General features: G+C 42.0%; 1 protein-coding gene and 1 non-coding gene across 7 annotated transcripts in view; both read left to right on the top strand.

Annotated features, from left to right (window-relative positions):
* Positions 1–16,551, top strand: part of LOC137342632 (CD276 antigen-like) — a 36,092-nt gene extending 19,541 nt beyond the window's left edge. The window contains exons 2-6 of one of the 6 annotated variants that reach the window (XM_068006665.1): positions 7,449–7,887; positions 11,258–11,337; positions 12,759–13,118; positions 14,449–14,733; positions 16,305–16,551. In XM_068006665.1, the coding sequence (XP_067862766.1) occupies positions 11,286–11,337; positions 12,759–13,118; positions 14,449–14,733; positions 16,305–16,465 (858 nt within the window). In that variant the 5' untranslated portion in view covers positions 7,449–7,887; positions 11,258–11,285 and the 3' untranslated portion in view covers positions 16,466–16,551. Of the gene's footprint in view, positions 1–7,326; positions 7,888–8,106; positions 8,187–8,579; positions 8,946–11,257; positions 11,338–12,758; positions 13,119–14,448; positions 14,734–16,304 lie in introns of those variants that run through there. The other 5 variants (XM_068006667.1, XM_068006664.1, XM_068006663.1 and 2 more) reach the window with 5 other exon arrangements.
* A 4,984-nt stretch (positions 16,552–21,535) lies between these two features.
* Positions 21,536–21,607, top strand: trnaq-cug (transfer RNA glutamine (anticodon CUG)). The gene has a single exon. It is a non-coding gene; the product is annotated as a tRNA-Gln (tRNA).
* The last annotated feature ends 2,142 nt before the right edge of the window (positions 21,608–23,749 follow it).

The following is a 23,749-nucleotide window of genomic DNA, read 5'->3' as shown; positions in this document are numbered from 1 at the left end:
ATCTTGTATGTTTCAATAAGATCAACTGTCATTCTTCTAAACTCCAATGTATACAGGCCCAACTTATCCAACCTTTCCTCATAAGATAGCCCCCTCATCCCAGGAATCAGTCGAATGAACCTTCTATGAACCACCTCCAAAGCAATTATGCCCTTTCTTAAATAAGGAAACCAAAACTGCACACAGTATTCTAGATGTGGTCTCACCAATGCCCTGTACAACTGTAGCAAAACATCTCTACTTTTATATTCCATTCCCCTTGCAATAAATGACAACATTCCATTTGCCTTCCTAATCACTTGCTGTACCTGTATACTAACTTTTTCTGATCTGCAATCTCTCTCCATTTAAATAATATACTGCTTTTCTATTCCTCCTGCCAAAGTGGACAAGTTCACATTTTCCCACATTATACTCCATCTGCCAAATTATTGCCCACTCACTTAAACTATATCCCTTTGCAGACTCCTTATGTCCTCTTCGCAACTTACTTTCCTACCTACCTTTGTGTCATCAGCAAATTTAGCAACTATACATTCGGTCCCTTCATCCAAGTCATTGATATATATTGAAAATAGTTGAGGCCCAAGCACTGATCCCTGTGGCACTCCATTTGTTACATCTTGCCAACCTGAAAATGATCCATTTTTTGCCTACTCTCTGTCTCCTGTTAGCTAACCAATCCTTTATCCATGCTAATATGTTATCCCCTACACCATGAGCTCTTATTTTGTGTAGTAGCCTTTGATGTGGCACCTTGTCAAAAGCCTTCTGGAAATCCAAGTACACCACATCCACAGGATCCCCTCTATCCACATTGCTTGTTACTTCCTCAAATAACTCTAATAAATTAGTCAAACACGATTTCCCTTTCACAAAGCTCTGTTGACTCTGCCTGATTGCATTGAGATTTTCTAAGTGCCCTGCTTTCACCTCCTTAATATGATGGGTCAGTGAGATGTGATGTGGGATAGGATATGGGCAGCAGAGATTTGGATGATCTGATGTTACAGAGGGTGGAGGATGGGTAGCTGTCAAAGGATTTGTAATCTGCTATATGAATGTAAGTTTTTTTTTCCTTGAACTACTTACTTTGTCGAAACAGCAAGGGCAAATACGTTATGGGCAACTGGCAGAACATGGTGATGATATTTTATACACCTGCACATTCATAGAATGGGACCTTACATATTGCAGTTAGCCAAATGCATTCTCACCAGGTGCAGACATGGTTTGTGCGTACAGTGGATGGAACTCAAGACATTAGAGGTATCAACAATAACAGACAATGCTTCTTTGCTTTGACTTAACTGCCCAGAAACAGTCCAGCCATTTCTGTAATTTCAATAAATGACGTGCTTTTAATATTCCACTACTAATATTTCCCATTACGGTTGTAAACAAGAATCATATATACTGAGTATTAATTTGAAGACTTATATAGCATTTTGTTCATTTAACGTGATTTCAATAGTCAGATGTTGGGCTTGAAGCTCAGTTTGCAGGCTCAGTTGCTAATCCCTTGGTCGTAATTGTACTTTCCGAGCCTAGTTTTAATTATCTCCGGTATGCTATCCATCCTGCAGACCAAGTCTAACCACCCCACTCCACCCAAAATACTTTTGTATCTGAAACAAAATGCCTCAGATGCTAGAAATATTGAACTCTTTTGGATCATACATCTCACTCCTAACACAAGAGGGGTAGGGGGTTAGGGCAGTAGCACAGGAAATAGAACGGATTTGGCCAAAAGCCCTGTTAACCACTAAGAGAGGATTCCTTGGCTGAGGAAAGAGGAGGACATTTCAGAGGCTCTGGGGCAGAAGGGAGAGTTATCTGAGCACATTTGACAGAGGCAGAAAATGGGATGGAGATGACATATTTTTGTATCTATAGGCTATGAGCTTAAAGATCTGCCAGTCACATACTTGCGTTTTTAAGAGTCACCTGTTTAGATATGTATCTGAAAAATAAACTTACCAATGGAGTAAAAGGGCTTACAGTCTGTTTTACTCTTTTGGATCATACATCTAACTCCTAGCATTTCCCCAGTTGTGTGAACAGTTGTTATGGATCAATGTGTGCATTTCTGGTTGCATTTACACCAGAGTGAGTCCACAGCTTGCCAAATTTATTCCATTGAGGCCTGAGGACAATTTTAGGACGATCCTACGGGCGCACAAGTTCAACGTACCAATCATTTTGCACGCGTTATCAGGCACTATTGAATTTAGACCCCGACCTTCCTTTAAGATATTTCCACCCTCGCTGCATTACTGGGAAAACTAATTGTCTTTTTGTGACAATTTGTTGATACCAGATTCTCTGTGACTCTTCCCCATCCTTCTTTCTGCTAATTAATGATTTATTTCTAATGATTTTCATGAACTTCAAATCCAAATTCTTGTCTTCCTGTACCTTCTGTGACATGTCTTGATTTCAGATGGTGGCATCTACAAACTCTGAGGATTTGTCCCCTTACATGTTATACAAACACATAGGCAGTAACTGTCACAATGCACATTGTATATGACCATTATCAGCCTTAGAAAAAAGAGACCACAGTTTCTATGCACTGCTGGTGTGATTTAGTACCAGAAAATGTTGTGATGGGAAGAAACAAGAAGGGAACAACATCCCTCTAAAACGTTTTGTGACATCAAGATGTCAGCAGTTTTCTACTGGACTGCCTTGCCGTTGAGAAGTAACAGTCAATAGCTCAAGCTTATCATCCTCAGTGGTTGACGCACTCCCATCTACACACAAAGTGGCTACCAATAGAACCCTAAACCTAAAATCTCCATTGCTGTTCTCTTGAAAACATTTCTAGTACCAATTTTGGCACAAAGAGTAAATGAGATCCAGGTAATAGTCATTGATTAGCCTTACCTAAATTGGCACACTTAGTACACACCTAGGTTTTTGTGGACTTGGAAAGGTAGTTATGTTGATGTTTGTAGAGTTCAGGTATTTACTTTGACTATTTAAATCTTTTTGTAAATAAGATCAATAAACTTGTCTCATATGATACCCGGGTGCTTGGTAAACTGATCAATAAGATGTGACTCGCCAAATGGCTGGTATTTTGCACTGCCGCCACCTTTCTGGCAGGAAACCTAAATAGTCAGTCAAGGGCTATTCCACAACTGATCCTTGGAATTTATTGAAACAGGTATTTGGTAGAAAGTATTTGCATAGCAACTACTTAGAGTATTCCACAATGATTAGACCTTACAGTTGTGGAGCACGCCACCAGGGATAACTTTGCTTTAGCATTGTGTGAGCAACAATAGATACATGGCTGGAAGATGTTATGTTGGCTATTTTTATTGAAATTATTCATGTATTATATTTATGCTGTACTTATAGTGTCAGTAACATAGCCATCACAGAAAATAATATTCCCACCTTCACAGGAATGTCCTGGTGGCTGGAGTCTCTGTTTTCCTCCAAATGCCTTCAGTCTCCAATGGTGTGTGGAGAGTAAGATCTATAGAAGAAAGTATTATTTGTTCTAAGGAGTCTCCTGCCTGGCCATTATTTCAGGGTAACTTTATATAAAATGATGTTCCAGGACAGGTTGTTATATATATACCACAGGAGTGAAAAGGACAGCTCAAGAGCACTCCAATGGTGTGACATTATATAATGTCATAGAGGAAGATCATGCCCTATATGTTTCTTTGCAGCTGAATGTTCTCTGGTGCTGGAACACTCCAGCAATATGTGAAAGATGCTCCTCAGAAGAACAAAGACCCTACAAGGCAGATAATTGTCTTACTTAATAGCCACTCAATTCACTTTTTCTAAACTACCTACTTTGTTCTGAATGAACAAGGGTCAATAAATTATGGATCTACCAGGGTAACTGGCACACACATTCATGATATACCAACTGCATGTCGTAGTATAGAATCTATTACAGTTAGACTATTGCATTCTCTGCAAGTATATAGACAGTTATGTGGATGAGCAGCAGTAGCAAATGTGCTACAATTGGTATCAACACCTGTGGTAGAGGGAAGGAATAAAATCAAATGCTCATACCACTGAAGGCCATCCTCTATTTTGAAACTGACAAAATGAAATGGCATCCATTTCATATTCTGGCATCTTGGCTAATCCACTGCAGAGTTGAGTAAAAATTGAGAGAGGAAGTCAAGACTTTAAAACCAACTTTTTGTGAAAAGAATCACAATCAGTGCCAAAATATCAAATTTACATAGAAACAAAATGCATCAATGCACAAAAATATAGGCGACGGTCTATGTCAAACTGCACAACACAAAATATCTAGAAATATGGGGCACAACATAAAATTCATTGAAGCATCTTGGTGTAGTAATTACCCTCCGTAATATTTGGTGTAGGGTAGGACTTTTCTAGTATTAACTCATATGCTGACACCTGTCACATTATCGATCATGTGGCAGAGTTTGTCATACTCAACAGCTATGTTGTCGGGAGTAAATAACAAGGTACTTCCTCATTTTAGTTCTGCTATTTGCATAATCCTTCGAGAAGCTTTCAAAATATCCTGATGTCCTTTGTCATTTAGGTAAATAATCTGTGTTTCCGAAGCCTATTATTTATCCTACCTACAGCTGTAGGTTAAATTGCAATTCAACTGCATTTCCTCCGCTCTTATTCCGCAAAACGCGAGAGTTTCTATTTTGGGTGAAACTTAAATTTCCATTCTATTCTTACCTCACTTTTTCATTAAGTCCTGAAAACCTTTTAGGAATCTCTGACAGGGAACTAGTAGCACAACATGAAGAGTGATACGATGGATATGAATGATATTTAGCCAGTCGTTGGATGTGGCTGAATTACATGTGAGCCATAAACTGAGATTTATGGTTAGTGAATAGAAATCGTATCCAGCAGGTCAACAGAGATCTGTCAACAACAACTTCCATTTATGTACCGCCTTTAACGTAGAAAAACACTACAGGGCACTTCACAATTATCAATTTAAAATCAGCAGTGAGAACGTGGACTGAAGTTGGGAGGGAGAGTTGTTATTTACATATCGCAGAGCTGCTCGGGGATGCAAAAAGGGGCAGATCGTGTGGCTTGAGAACTGAAACTCCGGCAGTGCACCAGGAGTGCAGGTGTGCACAAATTGTTTTAGAATTTTCCATGGTGACCTCTCCTTCAATGTCTGTTCCGACTGAGCACTGTGTAGTTGTAGTGCTGTTCAGGCACTCCAGCTGCATTATATTTTTAAATTGCAACCAGGCGCCCAGCCCTCTCTGCGTCGTCACCTTATCACCCGCAGACCCGACCAAAGAACACACCCATCAGCTCAACAAACTGATCAAGACCTTCGATCCAGACCTTCAAAGCATCCTACGCACTCTCATCCCACGTACTCCCCGCGTGGGAGACTTCTACTGCCTCCCAAAGATACACAAAGCCAACACACCCGGACGTCCTATCGTATTAGGCAATGGAACCCTGTGTGAGAACCTCTCTGGATACATCGAGGGCATCCTGAAACCCATCGTGCAGGGAACCCCCAGCTTCTGTCGCGACACTACAGACTTTCTACAAAAACTCAGTACCCACGGACCTGTTGAACCAGGAACACTTCTCACCACGATGAATGTCTCGGCACTATACACCAGTATCCCCCACAATGACGGCATCGCTGCGACAGCATCAATACTCAACACCAACAACAGCCAATCTCCAGACGCCATCCTACAACTCATCCGCTTCATCCTGGATCACAATGTCTTCACCTTCAATAACCAGTTCTTTACCCAAACACACGGAACAGCCATGGGGACCAAATTCGCACCCCAATACGCCAACATTTTCATGCACAAGTTCGAGCAGGACTTCTTCACTGCACAGGACCTCCAACCAACACTATACACCAGATACATCGACGACATTTTCTTTCTATGGACCCACGGTGAGGAATCACTAAAGAGACTACACGATAACATCAACAAGTTCCATCCCACCATCAAGCTCACCATGGACTACTCCTCAGAATCAGTTTCTTTCTTGGACACACGAATCTCCATCAAAGACGGGCACCTCAGCACCTCACTCTACCGCAAGCCCACGGACAATCTCACAATGCTCCACTTTTCCAGCTTCCACCCTAACCACGTCAAAGAGGCCATCCCCTATGGACAGGCCCTGCGAATACACAGGGTCTGCTCAGACGAGGAGGAACGCGATGGACACCTACAGACGCTGAAAGACGCCCTAGTAAGAACGGGATATGATGCTCGACTCATCGATCGACAGTTCCGACGGGCCACAGCGAAAAATCGCGTAGACCTCCTCAGGAGACTAACACGGGACGCAACCAACAGAGTACCCTTCGTCGTCCAGTACTTCCCCGGAGCAGAGAAACTACGCCATGTTCTCCGCAGCCTTCAACATGTCATCAATGATGACGAACACCTCGCTATGGCCATCCCCACACCTCCACTACTCGCCTTTAAACAGCCACCCAACCTCAAACAAACCATCGTTCGCAGCAAATTACCCAGCCTTCAGAACAGCGTCCACGACACCACACAACCCTGCCACGGTAACCTCTGCAAGACATGCCAGATCATCGACACAGATACCACCATCACACGAGAGGACACCACCCACCGGGTGCACGGTTCATACTCCTGTGACTCGGCCAACGATGTCTACCTCATACGTTGCAGGAAAGGATGCCCCAGAGCATGGTACATTGGTGAGACCATGCAGACGCTGCGACAACGGATGAATGGACACCGCGCAACAATCGCCAAACAGGAGGGTTCTCTCCCTGTCGGGGAACACTTCAGCAGTCATGGACATTCAGCCACCGACCTTCGGGTAAACATACTCCAAGGCGGCCTTCGAGACACACGACAACGCAAAATCGTTGAGCAGAAATTAATAGCCAAGTTCCGCACCCATGAGGATGGCCTCAACTGGGATCTTGGGTTCATGTCACACTACACGTAACCCCACCAGCGAACAAATGTTATCTGTTTTTAATATAACGGGTCATTGACTGTCTTCGTTCTGTCTCTCTCTTTTTTTGGGGGGGGTTGTATATTCAGTGGCCTTTTAGATGACACCTTTCTGTCTGCTCACTGTGATTGCCTTGGCAACGGGCAGTAATCACCAGGCTTTGTTATGTGATCTTAAAATGCGAAGGATTCGAAATAGTCATTTCCACACCGCCTGAGGAAGGGGAAAGCCCCCGAAAGCTTGTGGGATTAAAAATAAAATCGTTGGACTATAACTTGGTGTTGTAAAATTGTTCACAACACCTTATTTGGGCAAACGGAACACCGTGCGTAGTTACAAGTCTCGACAGCCCATTATCCAGGAAGTGGCACCTTCGTGTTACCAGCTCCATATTCTCCAAAATGAGAAAACAAAAATTGCATTTTGATCCTATATAACTGACAACCTCTTTTTCTACATTCCTTACATAGGAAGAAAGAGAAAAGCAGACAGAAATTCAGAGAGACGGAAAGAATTGGACAGAAGCAGAATGGATTACAGAAATTCAGAGAGGAGCAGAGCGGCATTTACAAAAAAATAACAGAGTGGGAGACATTTACGGACATTCGGATAGAATTAGAACGTGAGAAATATTGTTTGTGCCCCTCTTAAAAAAAAAATGGGGCACTTTTTGTTACTTAGGTTATTATGGGCTACACAAAAAGAACGTGAGAAAGGAGCATGAAACTCAATGAAGGATAAAGGAACACCTAAGAAATTAAATCGGAAATTCTGACGACGTGGTATTTCCAGACCGCCAATCATGTTTTGATGACGTGCTACAGTTTATATAAATCTGAGAAGTGCATCGGTCCCGGAGCCGGGAGAGGGAGGGAGCTGGAGGAGCTAGGGAGCTGAGAGAGGTGAGAGGTAGGTACATGGTACATGGTACATGGTCAGATTGTTGGTCCCGGAGCCGGGAGAGGGAGGGAGGGAGCTGAGAGGTGAGAGGTAGGTACAGAGTACATGGTACATGGTCAGATTGTTGGTCCCGGAGCCGGGAGAGGGAGGGAGGGAGCTGAGAGGTGAGAGGTAGGTACAGAGTACATGGTCCATGGTCAGATTGTTGTGCGCGGCCGATTTGACGGTGATTTTTCTATAAGGATGTGGGTGTGTGGATTTCGGGAGAATGTGTCCGAGTGGAGATTGAACCCCATTGATTGGTCCAGGTATTGCGGCGGGGGGGGGGGGGGGGGAATCAATGATTCATTCCAGTTACTTGTAATTGGAGAACGAATCGCAGCCCGTTGGGTCGCACTGCAGCTTGTGAGACCTGAGTCTATTGCAGTAATAGACCGAATGAACTTTGGTGGGTCAGAAAAATACTTTTACAGGGGATTATAGAGACCTGGATTGGCTGAGTGTTTGGAGTCTCCGTATTTAAGTGTATTACAGTGAGCTGCTATTTCTGGCTTATGTAAGGAATCTTATAACACCAGGTTATAGTCCAACTGTTTTATTTGAACATCACAAGCTTTCTCCTTCGTCACACTCGCTCACCTGACGAAGGAGGAAGCCTCCGAAAGCTTGTGATTTTCAAATAAAACAGTTGGACTATAACCTGGTGTTGTAAGATTCCTTACATTTGTCAACCCCAGTCCATCACCGGCATCTCCACATCATGATTTCTGGCTTAGTTTAAGAAGCAGATGCTGTTACTTTAGTGTATTCTGGAAAGGGCTGGTGAATGGGACTAAATGCCCCTTTATGACCGAAGTGGACTGAATGACTTCTTATGCTATCGCTTTTTGGCTCAAAGCTCTCCACCCCCTCACCAGCATCTGAATACTGGATGCCTTCTCTGACTGACATCCAGCATTCAGAGGCTGTTGGGAGGAGAGAAGAACTTGTGCAAGTGCTGTCCAACCGGGCACAGCCCTCACCAGGAGAAGGTGGACATTTCAAGATGAGCAAAAAAGGAATTCACAGTGAGTACACCAGCTGCCTCTTTCTGCCGTAGCAGATGTCCACCCCAGACTGGTGTGACTCCCCACCGAAGGTTGGGAAACCTGTATGTTAATGACCCTGGGGCTGGAAATATGGCCACGGTCAAGGGGGCAGCTCTGCTGTGGGTGGAAATGACACTAACTTCACTTCTGCTGGCACAGCAGCTGAGTGGAAATCTTAGGCTGTTATACTTGCAATTGTGGAAGAGCATCTTGTCGAGAAATTCTGTGAAGTAAATCGAACACCTCCCCTGTGCTTTAGTTTCTGTTGTGGTGCTTTTCATAGTTAAGACTGTAGAAGTATAATTTCCATTGCCTGTTTTGCCTCGAAACCTATCAAATGCAGAAATAGGAAAAAAAGTGAAGCTGTTATGATCTTATTAAATGACGGAGCAGGCTCGAAGGGCCGATTGGCCTACTCCTGCTCCTATTTCTTATGTTAACCGTACCCACGTTTTGAAGGGGTGGTAAGGGAAAGGAAAGAAATAGCTGGGCTGGAAGTGAAGCTTTGAACAGAGAATGACATATGGCTAGAGGTCTGTTGCAGGTGATACTTAATCAATGTGGTGGGTAATGCACCAGTTGCAAATGTCTTAATTTTGGACTCGTTCTTGGATAATCCTCAGGTCACATCCTCATGTGTTTATCTGTGTATACTTGTTTCATGATCAGAAATCAATGTTAATAAAAATGAGAAGAACAAACCAGTGGAAAGTGTGGCTGACACTGGGAATGTAGGTGCTGTCATGATAGCACTATAACTAAAAACATTGATGAAAAATATCACTTGGGCAGTGGGCTCTTATATTAATTGACAAATACCAGGAACCACTACAGTCAGGACCATAAGAAACCAAGGAAACTCTGAGCAGCCCACTTACTAATGTGCAAAGGGCAGCATGGTTCAAAAGAGTAACTACTTCTCCTGTAGTAATTTAGCACTGCCACTTTCAAGCATTGATGGCAAATCTCATTTTAAAATTTTTGTCAATTACTATGGTGTGTTTTGTTGCTCAGTTAAGATAGAAAATCACTCCAGATGAGTGTTCTGATGGGATAGACAATGGGTAAATCCATATTAATGGACGCCGAGAGACTATTGATGTCGTACAAAATGTCATGCCTCATCCCACATACCGTAATGGTTTGTAAAGAGTAGGATTTCCAAAAAGGGATAGGCAGAACTGCATGTAATACTGGTAGGGGGTGGGGGGGGAGGTTGTAATTTGGGATGGAACTGGGATACACCGGCTTTCCAGGCCCTGCAACCTCTCTGACAAATTGAGCTCCAGAGGTTGCAGTTGTTCCTTAGGCCCAGTCCCGTTAAGTCAAAATCAATCTATAGCTAATAGTTCCTGGGCAACTCCAAGAACCTTTGGGATCGATTTATTTAAAGCCGTCCCTCAATTCCCTTATTTTAGGCCAATTCAAGCCTTTGGTTCTGCTCCAAGCTCTGCCTCCTAGGCGGGGTGGGCACTATTGCTGTGCTGCAACAGGTGCGGGCACACACCATGGATAATTAAATGACCTTGTCTCTAGGATTTGGGACAGGTCAATGGCAGGCCTGAGTGGTGGGTGGAAGTCCCACCCAGTCGCCCTTGCTTTTTATATTTTAAAAAAAATGTCCATGTAACTTCCAGGCTTATGATTTCCTCCTCCTCATCATCATTATTATTCAGTGGTCGTACTCTCTTCTATGAATCAGTAGGTTGTGCGTTCAAGCTCCACACCAGAACGTGAGCACATGATCTAATCTGACATTTTAGTGACAGTACTGACTAAGTACTACATTGTCAGAGGTAGGTTCTTTCAGATGAGATGTTAAACCTGTCTCTGTTCAAAGGGATGTAAAAGATCACATGGTATTATTTGAAGAGAAGGGAAGTGTCCTGACAAAAGTTAGGACTGGTCATTTATCTCATTGTTGCTGTGTTGCCTAATAATAGCAGTGACTACACTTCAAAAGTAATTCATTGGCTGAGAAGTGCTTTGGTACTTTCTAAGGACATATATAAATGCCAGTTTTTATTTATTTTCTTTCCACATTTCAGCAAGTTTCAACTTTGGTCCTGTTTTTTTTAAAAAAAACAAGTTACGATTATAAAGTTGTGAAATATTTGGTTCTTGTGATGTGCAAAGAAAGAACTTAATGTGTTATACAGCACCTTGTGTTTTTCAGATATCTTATAACCCATAGATTACTTTGGAGGTGCAATCACTTATGTATGCAGCTGTAGAAACGAATATAAACCCACACAATTTTCACCGGTATTCATTTTTTCTTGTTTTGACAGCTTTCAAGTTGTAGGAGATCAAAGTATTATGAGTAGTCTGCTTGGTGTTTTGATAGCAGTTGGCTTCAGTTTGGCTGTTGGTAAGACTTCAAAATTAACTGTTTTCTTACACACACTTCAGTGAATAATCTACACAATTTGAGGTACCCCTTTTAATATTTAGAAAAGGCCCAAAGCAATAACAATAGATTTACTTGTAATGTTAGGTTATTTTAATGGATAAGATGGGTACTTCCCATGTAAATATTTTTGTTCAGAACTGAAAAGTACCAAAATATTTCAAAGAAACAGCCGAGTTTTCTATTTTGTGATGTTGCTTACTGAGCATGTTGCTGTATATGCTGCAGTTACTTTTTTATGTCAGTTTTGTGAGGTGAGGGCTGCTAGTGCTGGGGTACAGAACACTCTTTATTTCAATCAGATCAGTATAGCACACCTTGATAGGGCAACACCACCTTCACAATGAAGTTATTGCCCGATGATGTATCTCAGTCCCAATCTCAGAAGAGGGTCCTCCACTGCTGGACCTATGACATTTTTCCTCCTACCACATTGGACATCTTGTGGTCTCTGAGTGAGATTGCCAATTTAGGGGCAATTTTGCATTGCTCATGCCCAGTGGGAACTGGAGTGAGACTGTCCGAGCTGATTTCATGTAGGGCCATTGCAAAGGAGATGTTCATTCTATCAGTTTAGGTTGGATTCATATATGGGTGTCTAACCAGTTGTATCACCCAATCCCCCAGTGCCAGGAGTTTAAACAATTCCTGTGTTTTCCTCAATGGCAGTAGTACACACCTTGTTTTTGGGTTAAGATTTATATATAATGATTTTCTAGGCTTTAAGTATCATTTTAAAATATTGGAGTTGCATGTGTTTAGATTATTGCGTCTGTTTGTTGCTTCTTGTCTGCTCTCGTCTTCCTATGTATTTAAAAAAATATTTTAATAGAATCTTTAAAGTTTCTCAGCTCCCTCTGTAGCTCTGAAGGTAAACGTACCTCCTGGTTTGGCACCAGGGACACAGACCAGGAGATACCAGATTTGATCCTTAATCTGTGCTGAACTAACTGATTTTAATGAGGGCAACAATGGAGTTGGGTGGGAGGGAACAATTGACCCCCAGTGTCCACTAGCTAAGGAGGGTTTAAAAAGGGAATAAAATAGTTTGGGTCCTGCCCTTCATTACTATCCAGTAACTCTCAACTGGAACATTCAGTATCTAGGCTTGCGTGTTAAGAGAGCGGCCATGATTTTGTAAGTGTAGTTGAGCTGCTGGTTCTGGAGGAACTGAACACCAGGAGGTATAAACCCTTCAGGGGAAGGTGGAGAAAATGTAGAGGAGGGGATAATGACTTTTTAGAGCTTTTCTTTTAATTTATTCTGTGTTCAAGATTAAATCTTCTCATATTAATCATCCTTTAAAACAAAATACTCCATGGAGAGTTTTAAGATAATTGTCTTCTTGGAACAATGCCATTACTGACCCTATTGATTTTTAGTCACAGCTGAGTTTAAGGTCCATACCCCAGAAGCTCCAGTAACTGCTATCCATGGCCAGTACACAGTGCTGAGTTGCAGCTTTACAGTTTATGGTGAATCGTCACTGCAGCAGCTGGTCATCAATTGGCAACGTGTCGAGACGGACGAAGTTGTTTATAGTTATTATTATGGAAAAGATCAACTGAGTCGCCAAAGCCCTCGATATTCAGGGAGGACAAGCTTATTCCCAGCGGAGTTAAAGCAAGGGAATGCTTCAATGAAGCTAGACAGAGTGAGACCAGAGGATGCTGGACAGTACATGTGCTTTGTCAGTAATACAAAAAGAAGTGGCAAAGGCATTATCTCTCTAATATTTGCAGGTACTTGCATATCTCTCTTTCTTTTAATTTTTGTTTTCTGTGCTGCAAATTAAAATCATACACCTTAGGCTCCCCTGATGGCCTAGTGAGTCTAACCATTGAAAACCTCAGCCATACAGACCAGGAAGATTTCAGGTTTGATCCCCAGACCATGCTGGTTTAGTTCATCTCTGCTGGAATAGTGCTAGTGATGTAATGGTTGGCCTCAGCACATCTCAGTTAGGGTTGCCATTCCTGTTTGCTATTTAGCAACCCCTATTGGAAGCGAATGGATGGCCACAGGATCAGGCTAAATTGTGATATCCTCACGGGTGAAAAGCACTAATATTTACTATCAAGGATTACGTATGAATAATGGCGATTTGAGCTCATACCCGAGGTTTATACTGGTTTGTGGCACTTCATCCCAGCAAGGAGTCAAACTCCTTCAGGAAAGAGGGGAGGGGTGGCAAAAAATAAGCAAGAAAAGAGAGGTGGGAAAAAGTACTACTTCAATTTGTGTTTTAAATATCAGGGTAGAATTTCAGTAAAATATGCTGAATCTTGTGGATATAGTAATCAAATCCTATTTGCCAAAACTCATTTACATTTTCCCATTAGCTGTACTGATCAGTTTGTGCTGGAAATCCAGTTCACAAGCTGCCAATTCTGGGAAGGAAGGTGGTAATCCTGAGACTCTGTGGAGTAGCTGTTGAACCAAAAGTTGATTTGCGCTGCTCGTCTGTTTAAATTGCCACTGGGTAGCTTTGCTAAACAACACTGAGAGCAGCTGCTTGTGTAAATCGCAAAATAAATTTTAGAGCCTCTACATACCACCCGCACATAGGCTCTACTCGTCAAGAAAAAAAAATGGACTGTTGCATTTAGTGCAGCAAATACGTGAACTCAATGACATGCAGCAGTAATGAATACTGTCTTCTGTTGGGTACTGGTGTCTCACGAAAACTCAGAGTCTTAGTTCAACATGAATGACTGCTTTTGATGCAGCTTGGCTGTTCAATAATGCCCTTCACTGGCAATTTAATCAGCTGGGCAGCACTCTATTCAAAGTGCTGGACTTTGGTTTAATAGCTGCTGGCAGGATATTGCGGGATTTTCATCTTTAACTTGGTGATCATTTGGTTATAATGATTTAGGTATTTCCAAATTGATCACTATAACATCAATAACTGCGACTAGTTTGTTTGATGTACTTGGAGTTGTCATTTTTGAGCATGTAAAGCTTTTATTGCATAACTATTAAAGTAATGCATTATTCAATGACAGTTATTAACTGGAACAAAATTCCAATTCAATTTCTTGTTCGAAATGACCAGTTTTTATTCCGCAGCATACTACAAGGAACCTGGCTTTTTTATTCGAATAAGACCATCTGGGACAGTTTTCAGATTTGAGTCTGAAGGTTACCCTGAGGCTAATGTTTCCTGGTGCAACGAAGAAAAAGAGGATATTTCTAGCCTGTCTGAGACTTCATACCAACAAAATGGAGATGGCCTATACTTCCTGCAGAGTATTCTGGAAATCAGTGATACCAACAGGAGTTCTAGCTACACATTCAAATTAAGTAATGATGTTCTACACCAATCTTTTTCGAGAACATTTGGTCTTTCTATAGGTAGGTTAACTTGTATGTATCCTATACCCTCAGTACTCTCAACCTCCAGTTGTCTTGCAATACAGTGCTGAATCACTACATCTTGATGGAGTAAAGAAAATCCTGTTTCAGTTCTTCAGAAATTTATTTCTATTCCACAAGTCTAAACAGCTGCACCTTTTTAACTTTGATGGCCCTACCCTTCTTTCTTCTTGACTTATCAATGTTCTTTTACCTTGATATCTGCCAAGAACACAAATGGAACTGCTGCTTTCAAAATCTGTTTCTTCTTTTGTGCCAAACACTTCTTTCCTTTTTAATTCGTTATAGCTTGAGTCCATTTGTGACTTGGATACTGCTCCCATATTAGGAAAGGCTCTCCTTAATGCCTCCCTCTCGCTCTGGGACAGGATATAAGAAAAAGTAAGATTTCTTTTCTCTCTCTGCTATGATAGTGCATCCTCCACCCTATGTAAACTTCAGCTCATCCAAAACTCTGCTGCCCTTATCCTATGCTGCACTAAGACCTGCTAACCTCACCCTATGTTCGCTGACCTACATTTAGCTCCTGGTCACCACAACGCATCAAATTTAAAATTCTCATTGTTATATTTAAGTCCCTTAATGGACCCGCCCCTCCTATTCTCTGTAACTTTCTCCAGCCCTACAACCCTCCGAGAATTCTGCATTGCTCCAACTCTGGCATCTTGTGCCTTCCCTACTGCCTTTACCCTACCAATGGTGGCCATCTGTGCTCTAGAATTCTCTCCCTAAACATCTGAGTTTTGCCTCCCTCTTCTCCTTTTAAAATGTTCCTTGAAATCCACCTCCTTGGCCAAGCTTTTAGGCACTCCTACTAATATTTTTTTTTAATGTCAGCCGTGCATCAGTGGTAGCACTCTTGCCTGAGTCAGAAGGTTGTAGGTTCAAGCCCCATTCTAGAGACTTGAGCACAAAAACTGGGATGACACTCCACTGCAGTACTGAGGGAGTGCTACACTGTCAGGTGCCGTCTTTCAGATGAGATGTTAAACCGAGGCCCCGTCTGCCCCCTCGGGTGGACGTACAAGATCCCATTGCACTATTCAGAAGAAGAGCAGGGGAGTTCGCTCCACTGACCTGGCCACTATTATCTTTTAACCAACATCACTTTAAAAAAAATTATCTGGTCATTATCTAATTGCTGTTTATGGACCTTGCGGTGTGCAAATTGGCTGCCGCGTATCCGACATTACAACAGTGACTACACTTCAAAAGTACTTCATTGACTGTAAAGCGCTTTGGTCCTGAGGTCGTGAAAGACGCAAGTCTTTTTCTTTTTTTGGCTTGCTGTTTTATTTTCTGAGTGATTACGCTGTTGTGATGTGCCTTGAGATGTTTTTCTACATTAAAGATGCTATATCAATGCATTTTGTTGTTTGTTTATGTTAATACTACGTTATCCAATGCACATTTTTTTCACCATACAATTACATTCTTAAATAAGGTCACATTTTTATGGTTGATGTATTATAAACTGTATTAGCAAAGAAAACCAAACCAGCACTGAAATCACTGCCATAATGTTCAATAGTTTTCTTCCTTTTTCACAGAAATGAAAACTGATGAAGTTCTTAGAAGAAACCGATGGATGCTTGCAGTCGTTCTCCTCGCTACGGAATTTATAATCACTTTAATTCTAGTAATAGCTGTGTGCAAGAAACATGTTTCACTGGAAAATAGAAACCACCAAAACCGATACTGCATTACGTGATGTCTGGCTATTGGGAACGTAGTATTGCAACGTCAGAATTGAGACTTGTCATCTTAACCCTTAGCATTAAATTTCAAAATGCTGAATACCAAGTGCCATCTGGTCCCTTTCTCACTTGTAAACTCCAAACTCTTATTTATTTTGTACAATAATACGTTATCTATCTCCTGCTGGACAAGTTTAAGTTTATTTCAAATAGATTCATTGCAAAGTTTAAATATTTTTGGATATTGTAGAAGAAAAAATATTTGTATTGCAAACATCTCAATGTTCTTTCAAGGCTTATCATTGTCTCCAAGAATTGCTTTAGTTATTTTAGCACTCTGTATCTGTGGTGCCTTTAGCTTAGCACATTTGCTGCAAATTTCCTCAGGGCTTCTCCCACTCTGCCACCATAACTTTGTGAACCCTGTTTTCCTACATAAACGGAGTTTCTGCTGAAGTTACATCAGGCAAAGTGGGAAAAGGCCTGAGGAATTTCCTTGCAATTATCTGTGAGCCGAGTCACTGAATGTTAGCAGGCTTTTTGACTGGGGGTATTTGTATGGAGTATTATTCCTCAAATCAGTGGTCAGTGGATGGCTACAAATAGCAACCCTGGCTGACTTTCCCTGTATCGTTCTGGGGCACTAAGGGAATTGTAGCACCTTACTCAAATTAAGAATTGAACCTGGGACCTCCTTGGTGTATGGCTCAGTTAAATGCAGGCTTTGTCAGATGTACCATCAGGGGAGCGCCAAAAGAACCATGCTCTAACCCATTGCTACTCCCAGCCCTTATTTGGGTTTAAAAAATGGACTAGGAATGGCACTAGTGCAGAGTACTGTTTTAAAAAGGTTATATTGTAACACTACACAGTACTTATTTTAAAATAAGAATCTCTTGATCCGTTTAAGGGTGAAACTGCGCTCTAATGCACCTATAAGATACAAACCCAATTTCTAACAATACATGCTGTAGCGCTCACAGCAGCTACTCAACACTTAACTTCATAAATCACATTACAGTACTGGAGACCTACAGGCCTTGCCTATTTTTAAATAATCCAATAAAAGTAACACTGCTTTGCTCTAATTTAGACATAAATTCCCAAGTCTAATTAACTAAAGAAACCTATAATTCTAAATGATATTGTTGTTTGTGTCACTTAGACAGTCTATACCCTGTGATGCCCACCGGTCGCAGAAGGCCTTGAGCGTACCGGTGGACACTGCATGTTCCCTCTCCAGGGTCATCTGGGCACGGAAGAGAGGCAGGCGACCAGTGACTCTTCCCCTCTGGCTGTGCTCATCCTGGACCTGTGAATTGCTGTTTTAGCCAGGCCCAACAGCAGACCACTACAGGCCTTGCTGCTTTAGGGCTCAAGCAGCATGTAGCTGAGTCATGGTTACTCACGTGAGTAACAGCTGAGAAAGTAAACAAAGCGATTGATTCAATGACTCATTCTAGAAAATTTAGTAACGAGTTTCAACCATAATTTTTAAACTAGCATTGTCTGAACAAGCAATTTAGAAATTAAATTTAAAAACATCAGGTGAATGTAGATTCACCTGTAGTTAAGTTTGAAGAATATGGTATGAAATTTCCTGAGTCATACGATTAATAGCAGTTCATCATGGATTTCACTTCAATCAGCTGCTGTGTGACATATCTGACATATTGACAAGAAATTACCATGACAATATTCTTAGTCATGGTATGAATGTGCAGTTTTAAGTGCAAAGTGTCCTGTGGAGCTGAGAGGGAAAAGTTCAGAAATTGTTATTGGTATGCTATTCTTAGATAAACTGTGCATTCCTAAAAGTTTCTGGGGATTACCCACAACAGGGTTTTTCATCTGTGAGCTAAACTGGGAATATTCTTCCTTGTGATAGGCCAGTCAATAAGAACAGTGCAGCAATTAAATCCTCAATCAATTGTTAACTTCAGTTTGGAGTTATTTATAGTAACCAACATAGAACTGGAAAGGCAAAGCTAATTACTCACTGAAACAAAGAAAGACTTGCATTTATATAGTGCCAGTCATGATCTCAGGACATCCCAAAGCAATTTACAGCCAACAAAGTACTTTTGAAGTGTTGTAATATAGAAAATGCAGCAGCTAATTTGCATACAGCAAGATCCCATAAACAGCAATGTGATAATGACCAGTTAATCTGCTTTAATGATGTTGGTTGAGGGATAAATTTTGGCCAGGGCACCAGCAAGCTCCCGATTTTCAAAATTGTGCCATGGGATCAACCCGAGATAGGGGACGGGCCTTGGTTTACCGTTTCATCCGAAAGACAGCGAGTATGGCACTCACTCAGTACTGCACTGGTGTGTCAGCCAGATTTTGTGTTCAAGTCACTGGAATGGGACTCTGAACCTACAACCTTAGAGGCCAGAATGCTATCATGAGCTCAAGCAGTGTGTAGCTGAGTCATGGTTACTCATGTGAATAACAGCTGAGAAAGTAAACAAAGAGAATGATTCATTCTAGAAAATTTAGTAATGAGTTTCAACCATAATTTTTATGTTCTGGACTTGGGCATTACTGAGTGGGAAATGTCAATTTGAGTAGCCAGGAGGTACAAGGGCTAATGCTCCCCTCCTCCCAGAAAACATCTCATACACCTTGCATGGGAGAAAGTAGCCTAAAGCAGGCAGGCAGCCACCATAGTCTGGAAATGGCTGACGCACACGTAGCGTTATTGCAATACAAAGCCCAGAGAGGCCGAGAAACACTAGAGTCCCAGCAGGCTGTCACTGAAACCTTCCAGTTAGCCAAAGCATTTACGACTTCCACAAGGAAATCTCTTACAAGGAGCCAAAAAAAATCAGAAGATAAATGTCTGGAAACATGTGAGTACAACAATGCTACTTTCATAATTAACTGAGAATTCTTCCAGAATAAAATTTTGGCACTGGAGGAATGGGCTACACTAAAACCAAGTAGGGATGAAAAGACTTGCAAGGAATATCGAGGCAGCAATAGAAAATCATCTAAACTAGATAGGGTGGAGGGGAAGGTGGGGGGGATGGAGGGCATGAACCAAATACCAGAAATAAGCAGACATTGGGGAATGAGAGAGGTGGGAGACATCAATTAACTTAATATAAACCAGGAAACCCCAAGTGGTTTAGGGCTAGAGTTGGTAGATGTAGTGTACTACTGCTTCTTGACCCACTGTCAAGTAAGACATGAGGGGCAATACTCATCTCAGAGTGCTGAGAGACCAGGGAGGAGATTTGTGAGGCACAGATGATCATTATGAGAGAGTCAATGTCCATATTCAAAAAGAGCAACCAAGCAGATACAGGCAACGACTGTCCCATGTAAAATAATGGAATCGATTATCAGGAGTAAACTTCAGGACCATCTGTGCAACAATTACCTAGTTAACAGCAGTCAGCATGGATTGAGATGGGAAAGATCCTGCCTAACCAACCTCCTTGGCTTCTTTGAGAAAGCGACAACCCAAGTGGACTGTGTTAAGCCCAACGGCATGGTATACCTCAACTCCAAAAGACTTTTGATAATAAACAAACTACAATGTGGCAGAAGTGCATTGTGCCTGTCCAGGTCTCAGAATATCTGAAGTTGGTGGGTTGGGTCATTTCCATTGCCCAATTGCACCCCCAGTGTAGGCTTGCCACCTGGCAGGACCTTACAATGGGAAATTGGATGGGAACACAGGCACTGCCGCAGGCCTAGGAGACCTGCAGCTGTGGCACTGGCTGCCAGCCTTGGGGCTTTTTGGCTGTTGTTTGAGAACTGTAACTAGAGGGCCTCCAGGCCCAAAATATTTTGGGGTGACTGCAGAAGGTAGGACTTCTGTGGCCTCCCTTTGCTTTACTGCCTCCAACCTGAAGTGTTGTCAAGTGAGAGGCCTAAAGCTAGCTTCTGCAAGTTCCTTTCACAAAGCTGGGAACACCCTCTTCCCTCTCATTTCTATGGGGGCCTTTGACCTTCACTTGTTGTAGGTGCAAGCCCATGTCTGCCTGTCTGGAGAAGCAACAGAAACCATGCGGCAACATAAAGGGGGTGAACACTCAACATAACAGATCTCCATCCCCTTTTCCTCATGGCAGTACCTGGGAAAATCCCCTTCCCAGGCACTATGGAGTGGAATATAAGGGCCATGATCTGCCCTTTCACTGCCATCCATTTCCACTCCCACTCCGACCCCAGGGTTGCCAACTCTGGTTGGGTGTATTCCTGGAGGTTTCATCACATGACCTCCCGCCTTGAACCACCCTGCCCCCACACACACACACCATTGGTCCATCCTCCACACCAATTGGAAAGGGAACAGAATCTTTGCTACCCAATTGGATTCATTTTGACTGATAGTGAAACAGCCTTTCCCTCCATCCCCAATATTTTTATAACTAAGAAAATGTTCAAAGAAAATTAAAAAAACAATTTTGTTTAATGCCACTTTGATTTTTTTTTCTCCTGGGTTGCTTGCAGCAGTGTCCTGGAGGTTAATCTTCAATTCCTGGAGACTCTAGGACAATCCTGGAGGGTTGGCAACCCAATGAGTAGGACAATAATGTCGTGTCTGCACTAATTTGCTTGGAGGTATTTCAGATAAAAGTGCAATTATCCAGGTTTTTTTCAGCACGAATGGACAGAGTCGCAACCTCTGTGTCGTGTAGGTGGGACCTTCTGTGTAGTGTAGGTGGGATCTCCTGTGTAGTGTAGGTGGGATCTCCTGTGCTCCCAGAGACTTGCATTCCTGGCCACGAGCGCTAGGGGGAGACCGAGGCCCTCCTGGGAGGAGCCGCACCCGTGGGAGGAGGGCGTGGCTGAACGGTGTTTTGTCAACAAAGTGGGGCCTCCGAAACGCTGGTGCATAAACCGAAACTAATGTCTTTAATTAAAAAGGAAGTGAGTGGCCTACTCAATGGAAAAAAAAACCCTGCGTCGTCTTTTACATACACTGTAAAAGTAGCGGAAACAAATGACCGACCAGGCTGTGCTGCCATATTATGGTTACTGAAAGGAAATCCTCATGACGTATCAATATTAGCTCCCTCACTTACGATCTCCGTTATATAAAAAGCCTCTAAGGCTTTTTGCGTGGTTCCATGGTGTAATGGTTAGCACTCTGGACTCTGAATCCAGCGATCCGAGTTCAAATCTCGGTGGAACCTTAGTTTTTTTTTAAAGAAGAAATTTGTATCAATGTACTCGTGCAATCAAACTTTTCAAAGAAAAAGATAATTATAGACTGCAACTTGGTTTAATTACAAACTAGAATTTGTTGCCATGAACATTGAAGCCACATAAACTCAGCCCTGCTCTGATCCCTGACTCATCTTCAATGATTCATTTAAATTCCCCAGCCTACTCTCCTTTGATTTTTCCTGTACTTAACATATCGACCCCCTTAACTACACTGTATTTTGCATTACACAGATCTTTGCCCCTGTGAGACTTCAATTATTGACAAGGTTGTCTCAGATCATTTCCAGGTCTCACTGCACATTCACATCTCCCTGCTTACCTCAAATCTTCACCCACCACCCTAGATAAAACCATCCCAGCTATCTTACATCAAAATTACAGCACAGAAACAGGCCATTTGGCCCAACTGGTCTATGCTGGCGTTCATGTTCCAGATGAGCCTCCTCACTCCCTACTTCATCTAACCATATATCCTTCTATTCCTTTCTCCCTTGTGTGCTTATTTAGCTTCCCCTTAAATGCATCTATGCTACTTGCCTCAACTACTCTTTGTGATAGTGCGTTCCATAGTCTTACCACTCTTTGGATAAAGTTTCTCCTGAATTCCCTATTGGATTTATTAGTGACTATCTTATATTTATGACCTCTAGTTTTAGACTCCTCCACAAGTGGAAACATTTTCTCTACGTCACCCTATCAAATCCTTTTATTATCTTAAAGACTTCCATCGGGTCATCCCTCGGCCTTCTCTTTTCTCTGTTCTTACCACACACCCTAAATTCCCAACTGCTCCTCTTGCCCTCCACGTGCAATGATATCACTGATTCCATCCATCTTTTTAATAACTACCTTTGCAGCCCTTGACCCGACTAACTCCCTCATAGTCTCCCATTCTCACTGTCCCCTTAATACAATTCCCACCTCCATACTCTCAGGCCTCAAAAGACTAGCTTCCACGCGCCACATGGCTGGGCAGCTTATCCATCCGCTGATCAGGCTTGACCAACTCAAATATACCATGTTGCTCTCTGCAATCCAACTCTTACTGCTACTTCAGGATTATATTCAAAGGTAGTTCCAGGCTCCTCAACAATAAGCCCCTCTCTGTCATTACCACCAAAAGTTCAAGGGATTTTTTAGTTTCCAAGAATGGTGATATCCACTTAGCTGCCTCAGTCTCGTTCCTTCTTCCTCCCCAACTTTGACCCCATATAACTCTGTAGCTTCTTCCCATTTTCACCCTCAGCTCTGATCAGGCTCCTATTCCCCAGTTAAACCTATCACTTGTTTCCTTAACCTTTTCCTGATCCAACTCCTGACCAGACAACAATAACAACTTGCATTTATATAGATAGGACTATCAACACTGCAAAATGTCCCAAGGCACTTCACAGGTGGGAGTAGGAGGGAAATTAGAGGAGATGTTTTCCTATGTTAAAGGTGCCATATAAATGCAAGATGTTGTGTAGCTGCTGGTGCAGTCAAAAACTGAGAGACAATTTATAAAAATACCAATATAGCTACAGTTACCAATTTAAATGTTTCCACTCTACTACATTTTACATATTTCCTTTAAGAAAAGCTATTAAGTTCATAAACGATACTCCAACATCTCAGCCCGTATTCTGCAATAAAGATCTCATTGATGGTGGATGCACAAATTCTTGATTTGCTACTTCCACCTATAGACAGTTAAAGGAATTACTTTTTATTCACATTTTGTTGCTGTATCACATAAATTCTGTGAAAGATCTGGGGGAATGCCAATACATATATAGACAAGTCTGTATATGAGGAAAATATGCTATCACTGAATATTTTGTTGCATTCATTTTATTTTCTGCACAAATTTTTTTTAAAGTAAGATTCTCACTTTTGGTGGAAAAGTCTTCCACTATAAGAGCTGGAGAATAACCAATACAAAAACTGAACATACTTGAATATATATTTAACAATGTGTACTTTTGAACACTAATTAATTCCTACAGATCAAGAAGATTTTCTCCATGTTCAAATTATCTATGATAAGATTTAGTAACAATCTTAATCCACTACAGCATCCTCTGTAACTCCCTTTAAAGATTTTCTTGGATCTTGACATGGGGATC

The sequence above is a fragment of the Heptranchias perlo genome, chromosome 26, assembly GCF_035084215.1.
Source record: "Heptranchias perlo isolate sHepPer1 chromosome 26, sHepPer1.hap1, whole genome shotgun sequence".
Classification (NCBI taxonomy): Eukaryota; Metazoa; Chordata; class Chondrichthyes; order Hexanchiformes; family Hexanchidae; genus Heptranchias; species Heptranchias perlo.
Note: the sequence above shows the minus strand (reverse complement) of the source record. Positions and strands in the feature narration are given on the sequence as shown.